Genomic DNA, 17,994 nt, shown 5'->3' on the forward strand with positions numbered 1-17,994 from the left:
GCCTAGAACAAGCCCTCGGGGCTCAGAGGCATCACTTCCAGGAACTCTACTGGCTCAAGGCAACCAGTGGTGGCTCGGGCGGGTCCACGCAGGCCCCTGGGGGGGGCAGGATCACGTGCCTCCTGACCGGAAATGCCGTCTGTGTGCCTCCGCTCTCACTTGCTATAATTTTCTGTCCAATTCCTAGGACTTTCAAAGCGTTTGCGTAGCACAGTGAAAACGTAGAGTCAGATCCACTGGGGTCTGAATGGCCTCAGAGCCGGGAGCCGGGCCCTCCCCTCCCGCAGAGCAGCGGTGGGCATGACAGGGGAGCAGCACGGAGCAGCGCGGCCTCGTGCCTGGAGGACGGGGCACCCAGCTGCAGCACCACTTCGGGGGATAGTGCTGATCCCTGTGTGTGCCGGGCCTCCCTCAAAACAGCCAAACTCTCCAAACTCTAGGAGAGCTGCTCCACAGGACGCTGCGGCCTGGGGCGCCCGGGGGCTCAGCGGTCGGGTGTCTGTCTTCGGCTCAGGGCGTGACCCCGGGGTCCCGGGATTGAGTCCTGCATGGGGCTCCCCGCAGGAGCCTGCTTCTCCCTCTGCCTGTGTCTCTGCCTGTGTCTCTGCCTCTCTCTGTGTCTCTCATGAATAAATAAATTTTAAAAATCTTTTTTAAAAAAGAGAACACTATGCTCCAAGGAAAAAAGCTCCAAGAGAGAAGGGTGCGGGCCCCATTCTGCAACCACCTGGCTGAGTGAGCGGGTCACGCTTGATCTCTATTGGGCTTGTTTCCCTCACTAAAAGGAGAGTTCTCAAATATCTTTTTTTTTTTTTGATCATTAACATTATGACTTAAAAGAATTTTTAAAGACACTAGAGCATGCCTGTGAAACGCTACATGGCATAAGAGCAGGTTATAGGTAGTCGAGGTGAGGAACACGGAGATGCTTCAGGAACCCCGAAGACCTCAAGACGGAGCCGACCTGGAACCGCGCGTGGAGGCTGAGGTGCTCCGGGGGCCTTCCCAGCCCCGCAGGCCAGCGGCCGTGTGTCTGCAGCCCCATCAGCCATTGGGGAGGGGACAGGTGCAGCCTCCAGGGCACAGACGGAACACCCCCCCACCCCCCCGCTACGGCCTCTCAACAGATCTTCTCGTTGTTTTTAAAGAGAAGCCAGACATCCAGAACATCGTGTAAAATGTCCCAGTGTTAAAATACTGGTAAGTGACTTCACGATCTTTAAAATACCGAGTCGGCCAAACGACACGACCTGGGCCCACGTCTGCCCACGGGCGGCCAGCTGGGGAGACCTCGGCAGCGGGGACAGAGCCGGAGGGTAACCCGCCCCCAAGGGCCCCAGACCCGGGCGCAGGCAGGACAAGGGCCCGGAAAGGCCCTTCCCCTCAACTGGGATAGACGGGGAACCCAGGCGGGGCCGCGGCTCCAGGCCGAGAGCGCCCGGGCCCGGAGAAGGTCCGCAGGCCCGAAGGCAGGGAACGACATGGGGCTGGGGGAATCTCCCGGAAAGCGAAGCCGCGGAAGCGACTTCCCGGGCGCGAAGGGCGGGAGGCCAGAGGCCCGGGTCCTCCCGCGGGCGGCAGGACGGGACGCGCGTCCGGCCTCGGCCAGGGGAGACCTGTGGGCCCCCAGAGGCGCCTGCGTCCCCGCAGCCCGACCCTGGCCGCAGCCCCGCTCACCTGTGGAAGCTGTCCACCATCTTCAGGTGGACCCGCAGGTCCTTCTTGGTGAGGTGGTCCAGCATGCGGGCATCCACCAGGCACTCCATGAAGTAGCTGCGGTACTGGGGGAGCCCCAGGCTGGGGAGCCACTCGTTCCCAATCCACTCGTGGTTCATGTCCCCGTAGGCCAGGGTCTGCAGGGACAGGGACGGCCGGATGGGAGAGGCAGCCGGCGCCCGAGTGGGGACAGACCCCACTCCGTCCTCCGTGGCGGCCTACTTCCCACTAAGAAGCTGGGAGTGATGGCAGCTGCGGGTGCCAAGTGGGACTTTCTAAGGTCTCAGAATGATACGGGTCCACCCACGGGTCACTTGTCTGCACTAATGAGCAGAAGCAAGATCCCCTGAAGCCCTTCCTGGCGACTCGGGGCCGCACCTGCGGTGTCGGTGGCACACTGACCCGACCTAAGCCCTGGACCCTGGGTACAGGCTGCGTCCACAGGACCGGCCCCCTGCAGCCCCGAGCGGGACATGCTGACTCGAGAGCCACGGCGACGCCCGGCGCCCGGACTCTAGGGCCGCTGTCCGTCCGGGGCGCCCTGGGTCCCCTGCACGCACCCCACGGCCCGGCCTCCCACTGCCGGCAGCGGGGGCTTCTCTGGCCGCCCAGCTCCAGGAAGGTGGGAGGAGCCCCCCCATCACTGCCTCCTCACCCTTCCTCATTTTGCTTTAGATTGGAAAACCTCTTTTTACTTTTTTGGAATGAAACCATCATACAAATAAAAATGAGCGTAGCCTGTGCTCGTTATCCAGCACAAAAGTGACGTTACCGCCGATGGACAGCGACCACGCCAGGCGTCCCACGGCTGCGCCCACCCGCTGCCCCTCTGGAGGTAACTGCTAGGCTCACTTTGCTATCACGTCCCTGCTGGAGAAAAATGTTCTTACGGTTTCTGTGGTCACTGATGTATGTTCCTCTAAAAACAGATATTAAGGTTCTTGTGTTTGAGCTTTGCTATAAAATCCTATGAATCTTTTGGGCTTGGGTTCTGCACTTGACGTGACATGTCCTGTGCTGCAGGCTTCATGGGGTGAGGATGCGGACTCTCGTGCCCAGGGCCTGGCCAGGTCACCCTGTGAGGACTCCTAGGGCCACGTGTGTGCTCGCATCTAGTGCTCGCCTCTGCCGGACCCAAGGGAGGGCCGCGGTTTGTCACTTCTGCGCCCGGAGACCCAGAGGGCCTGGTCCCCGGAGGTAGCTCAGCAGGCGTCTGCCTGTGAGCAAAGGGGCCTCAGCAGGCTCGGCTGGGGAAGGGGGGTCGGCACCCCCAGGAAGGGGGGGAGGCCAGTGCCCGGGCACGGCCCTCCAGGGACGTAAAGAGACGGGGACACCGGCAGGCCCGCGGGGCAGAGAGCCGGGCACGCGGGGTCTTACCTGAGCCCAGCTGCCTTCCTCACTGTCCTGCAGGGATGAGCGCAGCGTGTCGGGGAAACAGGCAAAGTCAAGACCCCTGGGAGCATCCACCCCGGGCCCAACCCAAGGAGGGAGCAGACACCCAGGGGCCGGGAGGGTGGCACGGGGCAGCTTGTTGGGACACAAGGGAGCAACTGCGCGGGCGCCAGACACACGCTCCCACGTGCCCCGCAGGCTCTTCCGCTCCCCGGCCCCGGGTTCAAGCCCGAGGCAGGGACCCTGTGGCTTCTGGCCGCGACACCTGCCCCCCGCAGCGCAGCAGGGACCGATGCCCTGCACACTCTCCCATCCACCTCTTTCCCAGCCCCCAGCACCTGATGACAGGACCCGACACGCACGAGGCACCAACCTCACGCTAGGCCATCTGCGCCCCCCACCGCCACAACCGTCCCCTCCTCCTTGCGGCCGTCATCAGCCCCAAGCCCAGGCCCAAGGCCCAGGGCCAGACTCACTGTCTTGGTGGGTGTCGCCAGAGTCTCCATCTCTTCGTGGGTGACCCAGACATTCCCAGAAGACTGCAGGCAGAGAGGAAGCCTAGCTGGGCCTGCGTGCGGGTCTCCAGACGCCCTTGGGGCCAGGAAGCCCGAGCACGAGGACAAACGTCCCCCCCCCGGGTGTCCCCCAGGCCCGGCCCTGAGCCCGCACTGTCAGCCTGAGCAGCTCCCGGGATCACCGGGAGATGCTCAGCAAATGTTTTCTGGACGAACATGAATGGAGAGTGTGGGTCTGGAACACGGGCTGGTCCCGGTCAGAGACGGGTGGCACTGCGAGCTGCCACCCCGAGGGTCCGCACCCTGTGGACGGCCTGCACGGCCAGGAGCAAGGTCACAAACGCCCCTGCCTGCCTGCCTCCGATCGACACAGAGCCCCCGGAGCCCTCCCGCCCAGAGCTCTGCAGGCAGCTGGGCCCACGGGCAGTACGTGGAGGAACTAGGCTGCTGAGCCCCCCCGGAAGCCACGTCCTGGGGACAGGGGGTCCTCCGAGGGGCGGGAAGGGCAGGAATCAAGCCTGCCATCGTCCCATCACTGGACGGTCTCCCCGGCGCCCGGGCGTCCTGGTGGGGGGCCACTCACGGTCCGGGAGGTGGGCGGGGCGGACGGGCTGGTCAGCGACACCATCTCCTGGATGGCCAGCCGGAGCTTGAGGCGGTGCAGGGCGTTGCTGATGCCGATCTCACGCTGGATCTCCGTGTCCGACAGGGCCGACATGATGGCGCCACTCTTGACGTTGGCCCGGCAGGCGGCCACGTACCAGGCAGGCATCCCCACCCAGAGCTGCAGGCACAGGCACGGAGCAGGTCCAGCCCCTTCCCCCGACCTGGGCCCCGCCGCCAGGAGCCTGGCGCATCCGTGGCCTCGCGAGCAAGCAGAGCAGAAGAATCAGACACGTGGAGTGACTGTCACCAGATGCGTCTCTTTCCCGTTTTACGGATGGAAAATCTGAGGCCCGAGAACATGCGGGGATCCCAGACCACGCGGTGCCTCACTCCTGGGGCCGCCAGAGGGGGCGCGTGGCTCGGGATGCCGCGTCCCTGACCCACGCCAAGCTCCGGGGGGCATCGGCTCCACCTCCCAAGTGCCCCGTCCCTGCCCCTGCAGGAGGAAGGGCGCCCGGCCCCGGAGACACCGGCTGAGAGTGCCCGCCCCCCCACGGGCCCAGGGGACCCCTCAGGCCTACCTCCAGCCAGGAGACCACAGTGGGGCCGTCCCACTGGGCGAAGGGCATTCCCTTCCTGCGAGCATCCTCAAGCAGCTGGTGTCTGGTGGGAAGAGGAACAGACTCACTGCTGTCCCCCTGGCCCAGCCCCGCTGACCACCCCCCCAGCCCCGCGCCACCCCTGCTGCTCGCCTGGAGCACTAGGGTGCCCGTCCTGCCCCCAGCCTCCCCCCGGCTCATCCTGACAACCACCTCACCGTCCCCGCCGGTCCCGTGTGGCCAGCAACCCCCTTCAGAAGGGCTTGGGCCTGACTCCGGCTGCCGAGCTCGGGCCCAGCACTGAGGGACAGGCCACGGGCCCCGGCTGCCCCCCAGCCCCGGCTGCCCTGGCTGCCCCCCTGGCTGCCCCCCAGCCCCGGCTGCCCCGGTGGCCCCGGCCACCCCCAGCTCTTACTTCTTCTTCAGCCGCCGGTCCTTCTCTGCCTGGGTCCCCAGCTTGGCAGGCACCATGGGCTCCTGCAGACCAAGCTCGGAGTCTGTCAGCATGACTGGAAGGGGACAGACGGCATGTGAGCTTGGCCCCCCCACCCCCTTGGCCCGGGCCTGAGCTGGGCAGTGGAGGCTCCTCGGTGCTCGAGAGCCCGGGAGGCCTGACGGGACCACCTGCTGCCCCGGGGCCTGCACTCTGTCCCTACACCCAGCAGCCCCACCACGGCCTCCAAAGGTCCCCGTCCAGCCCCCCACCGCCTCCGGGGTCCTCCTCCTCCTCGGCCTCCTCGGCCCAGAGAGGCTCCCCGGAGCCTCAGCCCTGCAGTTGTGCCCCAGCCAGACGGACCGAGGCGGTGCCCCCACAGCAGCAGAAGCCCACGCAGGGCATGGCCCTGCTCCCAAGCGAGTCCAAGGGAACCCAGAGAGCCCAGTGTGAACGGGCCCCAGGCCGGAGCGGATGACCCGACCTGACCGGGGGAGAAACACGGGCACCCGAGACCACTGCCCCTCAGCCTTCCTCACTTGCAGGCCCGCAAGGGGCAACCCTCCAGGCTCTGTCTCCTCCTATCAAGGGTCGCTGAACAGACGCCAACCCCGCAGTGTTCGCGCAAGGGTCACAGGGGAGAACGCACCAAGTTTCAGTTGCTCCGCACAGCGCACACGGCAGTGGGTGTGGGCGACCCAGACACCACGTGAGATGCCGTCTAAGGGTTGGTGTGGGGAGCGGAGGCCCTCCCACGGCACGGCTGCCCACAGGCCACCCTCCTGGGCTCCCTCCCCACCCCCTGCACCCCTGCGGGCTGGGGCAGGATGCCCTACCTCCTTCCTAGCAGAGGACAGGTGCCTAACCCCCTCTTCCTCTCCTCCTTCCCTCCCCCTCGTCCTCCACTAGTGGCAGGAAGGCCTGATTACACCTTTGGGTTTAAAGGTTCCTCCCTGTAGCTGATTAGCTGCCCCCCCGCCCCCCGTCCGGCAGGCACTTGCCCTGCTCCAGCTGCCCTGGGGGACATGTCGTGGCCCCTCAGACCTGCCCCAGCCAGGGGTCCGCAGCCACCTCTGCCCCCCCAGCCCCCCCTCTCCGTACGAAGCCCCTGCACCCAGCACCTGCCTCCCTGGGGCCTGCAGTCCCTATGCCCGTCCCTATGGGGCGGCCTCCTACATCACCCTCCAGCAGCAGCCCAGCTGCGGCCGAGCAGAGGAAGCCGCCCTGGCTTTCCTAGCACCGCAGGGCTGAGCTCTAGCCAGACGCCCCCCAGCTCCCGGCTCCCAGCGCAAGGTTTTAGGGCCATCGCTTTGCTTGCTGCGAGGCACCACGCTCCCCGAAGGAAGGCCCCGCTCTGACCCCAGTGTGTACAGCAGCTGCTCACTAAGGGTCTGACTGGATAGAGGAGGGAAAGTGGGATGGAGAGGAACATGGGCCTGGGGAAGGCGGGGCAGAGGCCAGTACCTACTGCACGCCGACCCGTGCCAAGTGCACAGAACTTTCTATCCGCACAGGAGTGAGTGCCAGGCCTGCCCGGGTGCTCATGCCGCCCACAGGACGTCTACGGAGCCACGGGCCCAGGACACGTTGCGTCCCGGAGGCCAGTCCTAGTCGGGAGCGGACGGTCCTCGAGGAAGAACCGGGAAGGTCCTCCCCAAGGTCCCGAGCACAGAAAACCTCCACGCAGCCTGGAAGCTCCGAGGCCCCCGCCTGTGGCCCGCCGCCTCCAGGGAGCCCCCCGAGCTGAATCTGCCCGACGGCCGCTGCCACCCGCAGGCCCACGAGCCAGGGTCCCAGGACGCCCTCCCGCCCCAGCCCGCTGCGGGCGCCCGCTGGCTGGGGGAGGACAGACACCGTGGCCCGTGGCTCCGTCCCGGCTCAGCTGGATGAGCCGGCCCTTCTCTTTCTTCCCGAACAGGCGGCCGATGGACGACTTGATGCCCTTGCGCTTGGCGCCCTTGTGCAAGGAGTCCTGGCTGCTGTTGCTGCTGCTGGGGTTGCTGCCCTGATCCTCCAAAGCACTGAGGACGACAGCCACGGGGAGAAACACGCTTTCACTATCACGGGCAGGGGGCCAGGCCTCAGGGAGCCCTCACAGTAAGTGGGGGCAGGGTGGGCGCGAGCAGGCGAGCCAGGACACAGGGCGCGTCCTTCAAATAGAGGCGGGGCGGGGGGTTCAGATGCCTGGACGGGGGAGACTCGGCCCTGCAGAGGCAGGGGAGGGGCGCGGCGACCCTGGGGTCCGCGGACTTGGGCACGTACCTCCTGCCTTCTTCCTGGCTCAGGGCTGGATGGCCAAGTTTCTCTAGCCGCAGCGTCCTGGGTGAGGAAGGAGGAGAAGTCTCACATTTTATGGTGGCTTTATCCTCTCGGTTCTCTTCCCGAGACACTGGCGACTGAACAGACAGTGGAGCCGTCAGGGAATAGAGGGAGAGACCTGGGGCCTGCCTACCCAGCCCAGACGAGGCAGAGGAGCCTGGAGAAGCGCGGCGGGAAAGGGGGGCCTCTCTGAGCCACACCGGACTTGGGGCCCAGGGGAGGGAGGCCAAAGGGGATGGCCTGGGGGGGCGACCCCGTGAGGACCCGGCTCGGCTGGGTGGCACTCACCAGCAGCTTCCTCCTATGTTTTCTTAAGTCACTGGGCTGGAAGAGAGAGGGGAGGGGATGCTCAGACTCACCCTCTGGGTCCCGAGAGCCAACCCAAGGGGGGCCCGGGGTCCTAGGAGGCGAACATAGGGGTCAGTGCCTCCCACAGGCCTGGAGACAACCCCACAGCGGAGAAGAGCTAGCCCGGAGACCGAAGCCAGGGCCACCTCTGGACGAGAGGGGCACGTCTGGGCCGGCCACGAGTCTCGTGAGCACTCTGCACCTACGTGAGACGAGGCTGAGGACGTGTGGCAGGCCCTCCATGACCCTAGGGGGGTCCCCACACACTGGGTCGGCACACATCGCAGGAAGAGGACGCCGGGCCCCCCAAGGACGGAGCCCAGCAGGCCCGAGAGCCCCCGGGCTGCTCACCCACCGCCCCAGGGCGCTCACCAGGGTCATGACCCCCATGCGGTCCAGGTCCTGGGCAGCACTGCGGGAGGCCAGCTTGGGTGTGGAGCGGCCACTGAGTGGAGGGGACGCGCTGGCCAGGGACAGGGCGGTCAGTGAGGTGGGGATGGAGCCACGCTTGCGCAGCTGAGTCAGGTTGAGGGCCTCCACGCTGCCGCTGCTCACTCGAGTCTCAATCTCCTCGGCACGCAACTCCGTGGACTCCTTCTCCTCCTGGATCATCCTGGGAGGAAGGCGAAAGCAGGCCTTGCGTGGGCCCCAGCGAGGCCTGCGCCATGCTCCCCACCTGGGCCCCAGGCGCTGCTCCCCCTGCAGCTCACAACACGTCTCGTCCCTTCCTCCTTAGCTGACCTTGTCGACCACAGCTCCCCAGTCCAACAGACGCCGTCGCCGGGAAAAAGGCCCTGAGCCGGTGGGACACAAACCATCCCGGACGGCAGGACTCGACCTACCAGAGTACACGGGCAGCCCCAAGTTGGCTTAGGGGCCTCAGTTTCCCCCGTACCTGATGTTCCCAAACGCACGTCCTTTAACTGACACCGTCCCCTGATGGAGGTTGTTCCACAGAGAAACGAGAAAACCCACGATAACCCTGCAGGGGCTGGGGTGGGAGGGGACCCGGGAGACACGCGTGCGCACACCCTCACACATGCACACGCGTGTGCGCCGACTGGGAGCGAGACCCGAGGGCGCTAGAAGGCCCTTCCCCTGTGGCCCGGGGGCGTGCAGGGGCCACGAGGGCCCTTGGTGCTTTCCTTTGCAGAACACAAGTCGGCAGCCCTACGTGCGAACTCTCCCGCTGGCGCCCTCGTGTGTGTGTGTGTGTGTGTGTGTGCGCGCGCGTGTCAGGGAGGGAGGCCTCCTTTCCAGCGGGTCTGAGAGACCCAGAAGTGGGGGAACCATGGAGGCCGTGGCCCTCGGCACCGTAAAGCCTGGTGCGGCCAGGCTCAGGTGTGGCCTGGCGGCAGGTCACACGCATCTAAGCGTCCCCAGGGGCAGCTGCAGCCCAGGTGGGCGTCCCCTTCCCCGCCTGCGAGCCTCGCCAGGATGAGGGACACTGCAGAACGGGAGCCCGGCTCTCTGCCTCCGCCCCGGCCACACCACCCAGCTGCCCGGGTTCTGGTCCCTTCCCCGGGAAGCAGGAGCAGCGCTGCCTCCCCGAGACGTACGGCCGAGCGGAACACCCGCAAAGCCCTCCCGCGACTGGGCCTCGGCGGCGGGGGCAATGGGCTCAGGGCCCCAGTGTCAGGCCCACAGGGTCAGCCGAGGTCGCACCCTCCCGCCCGGCGCCCGGGCCCAGACGGAGCACTCGGGAGGTGCGGCTGCGAGACCACGCGTCCTGGGAGCCCGCTTCCAAGGGGCCGCCCCTGCCCCACCTGATCTCTTCGTTGATGGCGTCCAGCTGCTCCTGCAGCATCATGGCCAGGGTCTGCGCATCCGAGTGGCCGCCGGGGGAGGCAACGTCCACGGAGCCCACCAGGCCCCCGGGCTCGTCCTCATCCACGTCGGAGATCTCGGGGTCACTGTCAAAGACCGGGGCGGCGGCAGGCAGTGGGGACGGCTCCCAGTCCTTAGCGAATGAGGGGACAAGAGTCATAATAAGACCCCAGACAGCCCAGAAGCAGGACCGCCCCCATCTCAGCCGCACTGGCCTCTCCCAAGGACCCTCGCCAAGCGCAGGGTCCCGGGCCCGCCTCAGGCCTCAGGCCTCAGAACCTGCACTGTAACAAGTGTCCAGGGGACCTGGTAGCACAGCTCAAGGAGTCGGGTAGCAGAATGGTTAGGGACATGTCCCAGGGAGAGGCGGCCTTGCTGGGAAACCTGACCAGTAGCTGCGCCACCGTCGTAAAGTTGCTTGACCTCTCTGTGCCTCAGTTCCCTCATCTGTGGAACGGGGACAGTAATGGTGCCTGCCCACGTCGTAGGTGACGGTGAGAGCAGAGCGGGGACACGCATGGAAGCACCTAGCACGGGGTGTGGCCCACAGTGGGCACTCCGTAAAGGCCACCCCTTCTGTGCATACAGAGTGACTATGGGGCTCCAGGGCCCGAGGGAAGCCGAGTGGTCCTGTCTGTCTGCGTCTCCACCGCAGGACCCCGCGGTCAGCCCTCTGGGGTGGTGGCCGCTCGGAAGGCACCCGACAAACCTCTCCAGCCCACAAAAGCAGGGAAGAGGAGAGAGCACAAATGTGGGCCATGCGCCAGGAGGGCAGGGGGCGGGCCTGGGATAGCGAGGTGCCCTAAGCCATCCTCCGGCTCCCACAGCCCCGAGCCCGGCAGGCACGTCTCCAGCTCCTGGGCTCCTGCTGCATTCTTAGCAACGGAGAGAGCTGAGGGCGAGGGGACAGCGAGATGAAAGGACGCCTCCCCCGGACCCTGCGGGGCCTTAAGGAAGGCGGGGCCTGGCTTCAGGGCAGGGTGTGGGACGCAGGGGCCCTTCCCTGCCTGCATCTCCCCCCGCTGCCCGCGCCCACCCACCCACCCACCCACCCCGGGCCAGTCTCAGCAGGAACACAAGGCTGCTTCTCGGAAAGCTTCAGGTGCCATCCCCAGGGCCTCGTGACCCGCCATCCCTCCCTCCCTCCTCCCCACCCCATAAACCACAGCTTTTGCTCCAGGAAGCTTGCCAAGTCCACCTCAGCCCTGCATCTCCCACCCTGACCACCAGAAACACGCCTGCACGCCGGGCACACGTGCACCGGCCTCAGCAGGGCCGCGGGGACCAGCCGGCCACCAGCCCCGCCACTTGCCCACCAGGAGGCCGAGGTGAGGGGCACAGCTGTTGCAGCTAACAATGGCCCCAACCCCAGGGCTGCAGCTGTTGTCCACACGCGGGGACTGGAGGGGGAGGATTTGTGCCGCACGCCAGCCGTCTGTGAAACCGGAGCCAGGCACGCGGCCGGACTGACCCCAAGCTCCCTGGGGAGAACCCTCCACACTCACCCCCCACCCTCACCTTGGCAGACTCCTCCCGCAGGGCCGAGTAGCGGCGGTGCAGGCCTGAGGGCGCGTGGGGGGCTGTGCCGAGGGAGAAGCGCACATCCGCTGCACTGCCTGAGCGCGACCTGGGGGGGGGAGAGCAGCCCTGAGGCTGAGGCCCCGGGCGCAGCCACCAGGCCCAAGAGTTGAGGGATCTCAGCTTGGCGGAGAGAAGCCTCAGCTGGCAGAGGGCTACTGTGATGGCTTAAGGGCCGCCGTGTGAACAGGAGATGCAATTTAGCCTCTGGTGCCCCAGGGATCAGAACGATCCAGAAAGTTCTAGGGAAGCAGCTTCCATCTAACGTAAGCAGCACCTTCGGATGGCAAGATTTGGCTCAGGATGCAACTGGTGGCTTCAAAAAAAGCTGAGCTCTCCATTAAAGGGGCACTCGGGCCAAGGGCTTGTGGCCCTGAGAGACTAGAAGGGAGGGTCTCTAAAGATCCTTTTTTTTTTTAGCTCTGAGGGTCTTTGTTTCTTTGTCTTCTCCCCGGCGACCGCCCGTGGGCTCCCCCATAATCCTGGCCAAAATGAACCCAGGCCGCTCCCCATCCCCCGGAGGCTTCAAGAGGCCCTGTTCTATCAGGGATGTGGGCCGGATGCCCCCTGGGGTGAGGTTTCAGAATCCCAGTAATGTCTGGGATGCCTTCCCTCCTGGACTTCTTCCCCATGCCTTCGCCTTCCGAGTTTGGGGTGTGAGGGGGCCTGAGGGGCCCGGGGCCCGGGGACAGGGCAAGCCTATGGTGCATTGCATGAGGTAGCTGCAGGGAAGAGGGGGGCGTTACTGCTCATCCCCCCTTCTGTCCTGCACCTCAGCCCCAACTCCGTGATGGGTCCAGTATTCCTATGGCCAAAGCCAAGAATCCTCAACCACCAAGGAAAGCAAGCAGTGCAAATAGCTTGGTGTTCCTGAGTCATGAGGCTTATTCACTGGGGTGGGTGGGGGGGTCTCTTCTGAGAAACCTACAGGAAGGAAGAAGTCAGAGGAACCCCAACTCCCACTCCCTGCCTCCGTTGCCTGCTTCTCCCCACCGTCTCCCATACAGTAGCTCCTGATGAAGCGGAAGACGGTACTCACGTCTCTACCACCCAGACGCCCACAGGCTGCTCTTCCTCCAGGTCATCGTCCCTTTCCCTAATCCAAGCCCTGCGTCTCCACGTTTCCTTGAACCCCTCCAGGGAAGCTGATCCCTATTGCCCTGACACAGCAAGAGCATCACTCAAGGGACCTCAAAGACGCTCTTCTGTGAGACCGTGGTTTGGAGAGAAAACAGCCAGGAGCCCGGAACCTTGAGTGGCATCTACTAGCAGCATCCTCCATCCTCACCCTGCCACTCTGGGCGGAGAAGTAGCGGCGGGATTGGGGTCTCAGTTCAATGTCAATCGCTTCACAACATGTAGAGAAAAATCCAGAAGTTCCCCAAAACATGGATCTAATTTAAAAAATACCACTCACCATCTCTTAAAATGCTCTCAGAAAAGGGGATGTCACAACCACAACATGGCACCTCAGCGTCCAACAGTAGGGAAGTTCTGGATGCCTCACTTCCGTCCCTCGTGCTGCCCTTTGCCCACTGCCAGCTATCTGAACCTCGGTGGCCTGAACACTCAAACAACAATCCTCCAGAGCCCTAAAGACGGTGTCTCCAAAGAACTAGAATGAGCCACACACTGTCCGTGAGCGGGTCCTACAGGACACAGGTGAGCACGTCCCCCGCAGACCCATCGAGGGCATCTCCCGTGGCACTGGGGCGGGAGCATCCTGCCTCTCCTTGCCTCCCAGCAGCCTCTGCTCAGAGGCCTGGCGCCCCTTCCAGGCTGCCCAAGTGAGCTAGGTGACCTCGACCACGTTCTTGGGGTCTCGGTGTCCCACCCTAGATAGGAGGAGGACCCTGAGGTCCTGGGCGGTCTTTTGGTGGGAGGAAGCCTCCTTCCTCAGGGTCCGGGCAGGACCCCATCCCAGCACGCCCAGCCTCCCGCGCTCCAGTACCTGGAGTGGACGCCATCCACAAACGGCCCCCCTCGACCCTTCAGCTGGTCCACCTCTTGGCGCAGCTTCTCAATCTCTTCAGACAGGCGGCCCTGTGCCAGGCAGACCCGGGGTGGGGGTGGGGCCAGGGAGGGGCGGAGAGGGGAGAGAGGGACAAAAGGACAGCAGAGTTGGGGGGAAGCAGAATGTACTGCGAAGTCCAAAGCCAGGGGCCCCGGCCAGGCCCACAGATGACACCAAGAGAAGAGGTCCGACTGGAAAGCGAGCAGAAGGGTGGGCAGGGGCGGCAGAGGGGCAGGGCCAGGGGAGGGTCTGTCTAGGGCAGGCTTCTAGCGGAGCAGAGCTGCTGAGCCCTGGCCCCCCGATGCGCGGCAGCGGCACAGACGCGGCTGAGGCAGGGCCAGGGACGGTCCTCCCGGCTCAGGGACTCCTGCGTCACCTGGAGCGAGGCCCCACCAGATCCGGGCCCTGCCTCTCCGCCCGCCCTATGCCCTACGCCTAGGGCCTCCGCCGCGTCTTCACCCTGGGTGGCGAGGCGTCCGCCGCGACGGGCTCTAGCGAGGATCCGCGAAATAACGTCTGCGCAGCCCGGCGCCGCCCGCATTCCTTCCTCACCAAGCCCGGCCCGCCCAGGCCGCCCGCAGCGGTACCTTGTGATGGTGCTGCTCCTCGATCTGCCGCTGGGAGCTCTCCAGCTCCTGGATCAGCGTGTTCTGGGGGGACAGCCGGGAGCTGGGGATCCACCGCCGCCCCTCCTGCCCCTCCTGCCCCTGCCTCCCCAGCTCTGCCCACCGGGCCTATGTCCAGGACACGCCCCGCCCCTGACACCCCAACTGCTCCCCTCGGCCCGCCCACCGAGACCTGTGACCCTGACCCCGACCCCATCACACCTTCTCCTCCAGGGCCGCCATTCGCTCCTTGAGGTGCAGCTGCAGCCGCTCGTTGGACTCGCTGAGCAGCCTGTCCACGGTGTCCGACAGCCGCTTGTTGTGGTCCTCGTTCATCTTCTCCCGCTGGCGCACCTGCAGAGCCAGCACCCCTGCTCCCAGGTCACCCCGGGGCCGCCCATCCCCGCGCCTTGCCCGGCGCCAGCCCACTCACCCGACCCCTACTGGTAGGCCCAGAGCCCCTCGCTCCGGCTCCCGGACCACCTCCTCTGGCCCCTCCATGGCTCTGTCCCCACCCAGGCCCCATCCCCCCAGCGCCCACTCTTCTTAGGCCTATCCACATGCCATCTGGGGAGGCTCCCTGGGGAGCCCAGCCCGGTGCCCTCACCCTCGCCAGCTCCTGGTTCTTCTCCTCCAGTTGACCCTCCAGCTGTCGCAGATGCTCCTCAATGTTGCCGTGCCTTTCTTCAGCCTGGAAGCAGGCATGGGTCAGTGCAGCCGTACATGCTCGGCCCTCCTGCTCAGGGCCCGCATCCCACACACCCTCAGCCAGGGTACTCTCCGGGACGGGGCCTCTCACCTGGAAGCACAACTGCCACCACCACTGCCCTTCTTCCCAAGCAATATCCACACCCTGACTGTTGTTTCCCCAACCCTTTCTTCCTGCTCCGAGCCTGCAGCTGGTGGTCCAAACTACCCCACACTTCCAGAAAAAAACTCTACTTCAAAGCATGAGCTACTGTAAATCTCCTTTATGCCTCCAGGTAGATGGATGGACCTGCACTTAAGGGCAGAGATGCAAGCCAGACTTTCTGGGTTCAAATCCTGGCTCCCTCTCTTCTCAGGCACGTGGTGATGGGCAAGTTATTGGACCCCTATGTGACTGAATCTCCTAGACTATAAAGATGGATGATAACAGCACCCATAAAGTGCATTAACCTAACACCAACCCATAACCCTAACTACTAAACCTAACCCTAACCCTAACCCCTAACCAATAACCCATAATCCCAATACGTAACCCTAACCACAACCTGAACCATAACCACTAATTCCTAACCCTAATCCCTAACCTTAAACCTAATCCTAACTCTAATCACTAATCCTAAACCTAACCCCAACCCCTAACCCTAAAAAACCCAACCCTAATTCCAACCCCTAATCCCTAACCCTTAACCACAACCTTAACCCCAACCCTAATCCCACACCCAACCCTAACGTCTAACGCTAACACTAAACTTAACCACAATCCAACCCTAACCCCTAAGCCTAACCCTAACACCAACCCCAACACTAACCACAAACCCCTAATCCTAACCCCTAACCCTAACCCCTAATCCTAACTCTAACCCTAACCCATACCATAACCCCTAACCCTTAACCATAACCATGACCCCAAACCATACCTCCTTCCCTAACCAGAAACCTAAACCCTAACCCTGAATATCTAAACCCTAACCCCTAACTCCAACCCCAACCCTTAATCGTAACCCCTAATACCTAACATCTAACCCTAAGCCCTAACTCTAAATACTAACTTTAACCTTAACCTCAATTCCAACCCTAACCGCTAACTCTACGCCAAATACCTAACCCCTAACCCTAAACCTAAACCCTAACATTAACTCTTACCCCAAAGCCAACCCTAACCAAACCCTAACCCCTAACCTAACCCCAACCTAACCCATAAACCCTAACCCTAACCCTTGGCCCTTAACCCTAACCACAACGCCAACACCAACCCAACCCTAATCCCTAGCTCAACCCTAACCCCTAACCCCAACACCAACCCTAACCTTAACCCCAAACCCAACCTTAACCCTAACCCCTAACCTCAAAACGTAATCCCTAACCCTAGCCCAAACCCTAACCCCTAACCCTAATCCTACCTCAACCCTAACCCCAACCCTAAACTGTAACCTCAAACCTAAACTGTAACTTCAAACCAACCCCAACCCGAACTCTAACCCCAACCCCTAATCCTAACCCCTAACCCCAACCCCAATCCGTAACATCAACCCCAACCCCAACACTAACCCCTAATCCAAACCCCAACCCCAACCCCTAAATACTAATCTAAGCTCCAAACCAAACCCTAACCTCTAATCCCAACCCCAACCCTAACCCCAAACCCCTAAACCTAGCCCCAACCCTAACCCTAACCCCTAATCCCAACCTGAGGCCTAATTCTAACCACTAACCCCAACCCCTAACCCTTACCCCAGCCCCAACCTTAACCCTAACCCCTAATCCCAACCCCAAGCCTAACCCTAATCCCTAACCCCAACCCCTAAATCCTAATCCTAGCTCCAAGCTAAATCCTAACCCCTAATTCCAACCCCAACGCTAACACTAACCCCTAACCCCAACCCTAACCCCTAATCCCAACCCCAAACCCAACCCTAACCCCTAACACTAACTCCTAATACCTAACCCCTAACCCTAATCCCTAACCCTAAACTTGAACCCTAACACTAACCCTTACCCTAACCCAACCCTAACACCTAACCCCTAGCCCCTAACCCTAACCACAACGCCAACCCCAACACTAATCCCTAACCCCAACACTAACCCCAATGCCAACCCTAATCCCTAACCCTAAACACAACCCAAACCCTAACCCCTAACCCCCCAATCCCTAACCTCAACCCCAAACCCAACCCCAACACTAATCCCTAACCTCAAACCAACCCCAACCCCAAAACTAACCCCAACCCGTAATCCCCAACCCCAACCCTAACCCCTAATCCCAACCGCAACTGCAACCCTAACCCCAACCCCTAATCCTAGCCCCAACCCTACCCTAACCCCTAATCCCAACACCAAACCTAACCCTAACATGAACCCCTAACTCTAGCCCCAACCCTAACCGTAAACCCTAATCCCAACACTAAGCATAACCCCTAATCCTAACCCTACCCTAACCCTAACCCCAACCCCTAACCCTAGCCCCTACCCTAACCCCTAACTCCTAACCCCAACCCAAATCCCTAATCTCAACCCCAAACCTAACCCCTAACCCCAATCCTAACCCCCAACCCCTAACCCTAGCTCCAACCCTAACCCCTAATCCCGACCCTAACCTCAACCCAACCCTAACCCTAACCCTAACCCACTGAACACTGTGAGGACTAGTGAGACCATCCACGCCGACAGGTCCGCTGCCACACGCAGCACACGCTAGCCGGGCTGTCACCCCCCAGGTGGGTGGGCTCCCTCCAGGCCTGCGTCCGCTGACGAGACTGTCACACATCCAGCAGTCGGGAAACCCTCCCTAGAGCCGCCCCGCTGTGACTCGTGTGAACCTATTAATCACGTCAGTCCATCCCTTCCTGTCCCTCTGGGGACATGCTAAGCTGCCGTCCCAGCACCCCAACCTGGTCCCCTACGTCCTTAAACCCAGATCCCTAGGAGCTAGCACGCAGGCCAACCCGACGTCACAGAGGTGATGCCACGAGGACGGCCCCAACGCCTCATCAGGAGGGGCACGACTTCCCGGGTGGCGGGGACAGTCGGGGGCCCCCAGGCTCCAGAGGCCCCGGGGCCTGATGCTCACACAACACGGACGTCCTTCTCTCCCTGGCTGGGTGGAGGCGGCCCCGAGCGAGGTCCCCGGAAAGCGTCAACCTGCTGCGAACACCCCTAAGTCCTCTGGAACCCCTGCTGCCGGCCTGCGCCCGTGCGTCGACCCCACTCCTCCAGACCCGAGGGCGGTTCCAGCCCGGACGCCTCCCAGTAACTGTTACACCCCGTCGGGCACAACCCAGGCCCTGCACCGACCCTAAAGCTGCAGGCCTCAAGCGATCGAGCTTGATCCCTAGAT

General features: G+C 63.2%; 1 protein-coding gene across 13 annotated transcripts in view; it reads right to left on the bottom strand.

The window, feature by feature from the left end:
- The window catches only part of PPFIA4 (PTPRF interacting protein alpha 4), a 46,146-nt gene that overhangs the window by 11,297 nt on the left and 16,855 nt on the right, over window positions 1-17,994 (bottom strand). For 10 of the 13 annotated variants that reach the window (XM_035718757.2, XM_049111970.1, XM_049111968.1 and 7 more), the window contains exons 10-25: window positions 14,560-14,643; window positions 14,175-14,306; window positions 13,935-13,997; window positions 13,285-13,376; window positions 11,274-11,382; window positions 9,695-9,888; window positions 8,301-8,541; window positions 7,869-7,904; window positions 7,524-7,657; window positions 7,116-7,282; window positions 5,244-5,337; window positions 4,811-4,892; window positions 4,207-4,407; window positions 3,585-3,647; window positions 3,094-3,120; window positions 1,678-1,853 (exon numbers count right to left, since the gene is read on the bottom strand). In XM_035718757.2, coding sequence (XP_035574650.1) covers window positions 1,678-1,853; window positions 3,094-3,120; window positions 3,585-3,647; window positions 4,207-4,407; window positions 4,811-4,892; window positions 5,244-5,337; window positions 7,116-7,282; window positions 7,524-7,657; window positions 7,869-7,904; window positions 8,301-8,541; window positions 9,695-9,888; window positions 11,274-11,382; window positions 13,285-13,376; window positions 13,935-13,997; window positions 14,175-14,306; window positions 14,560-14,643 — 1,895 coding nt within the window. The remainder of the gene's footprint in view (window positions 1-1,677; window positions 1,854-3,093; window positions 3,121-3,584; window positions 3,648-4,206; window positions 4,408-4,810; window positions 4,893-5,243; window positions 5,338-7,115; window positions 7,283-7,523; window positions 7,658-7,868; window positions 7,905-8,300; window positions 8,542-9,694; window positions 9,889-11,273; window positions 11,383-13,284; window positions 13,377-13,934; window positions 13,998-14,174; window positions 14,307-14,559; window positions 14,644-17,994) is intronic. The other 3 variants (XM_049111971.1, XM_049111969.1, XM_049111974.1) reach the window with 2 other exon arrangements.

This window comes from Canis lupus, chromosome 7 (genome assembly GCF_003254725.2).
Source record: "Canis lupus dingo isolate Sandy chromosome 7, ASM325472v2, whole genome shotgun sequence".
Taxonomy (NCBI): domain Eukaryota; kingdom Metazoa; phylum Chordata; class Mammalia; order Carnivora; family Canidae; genus Canis; species Canis lupus.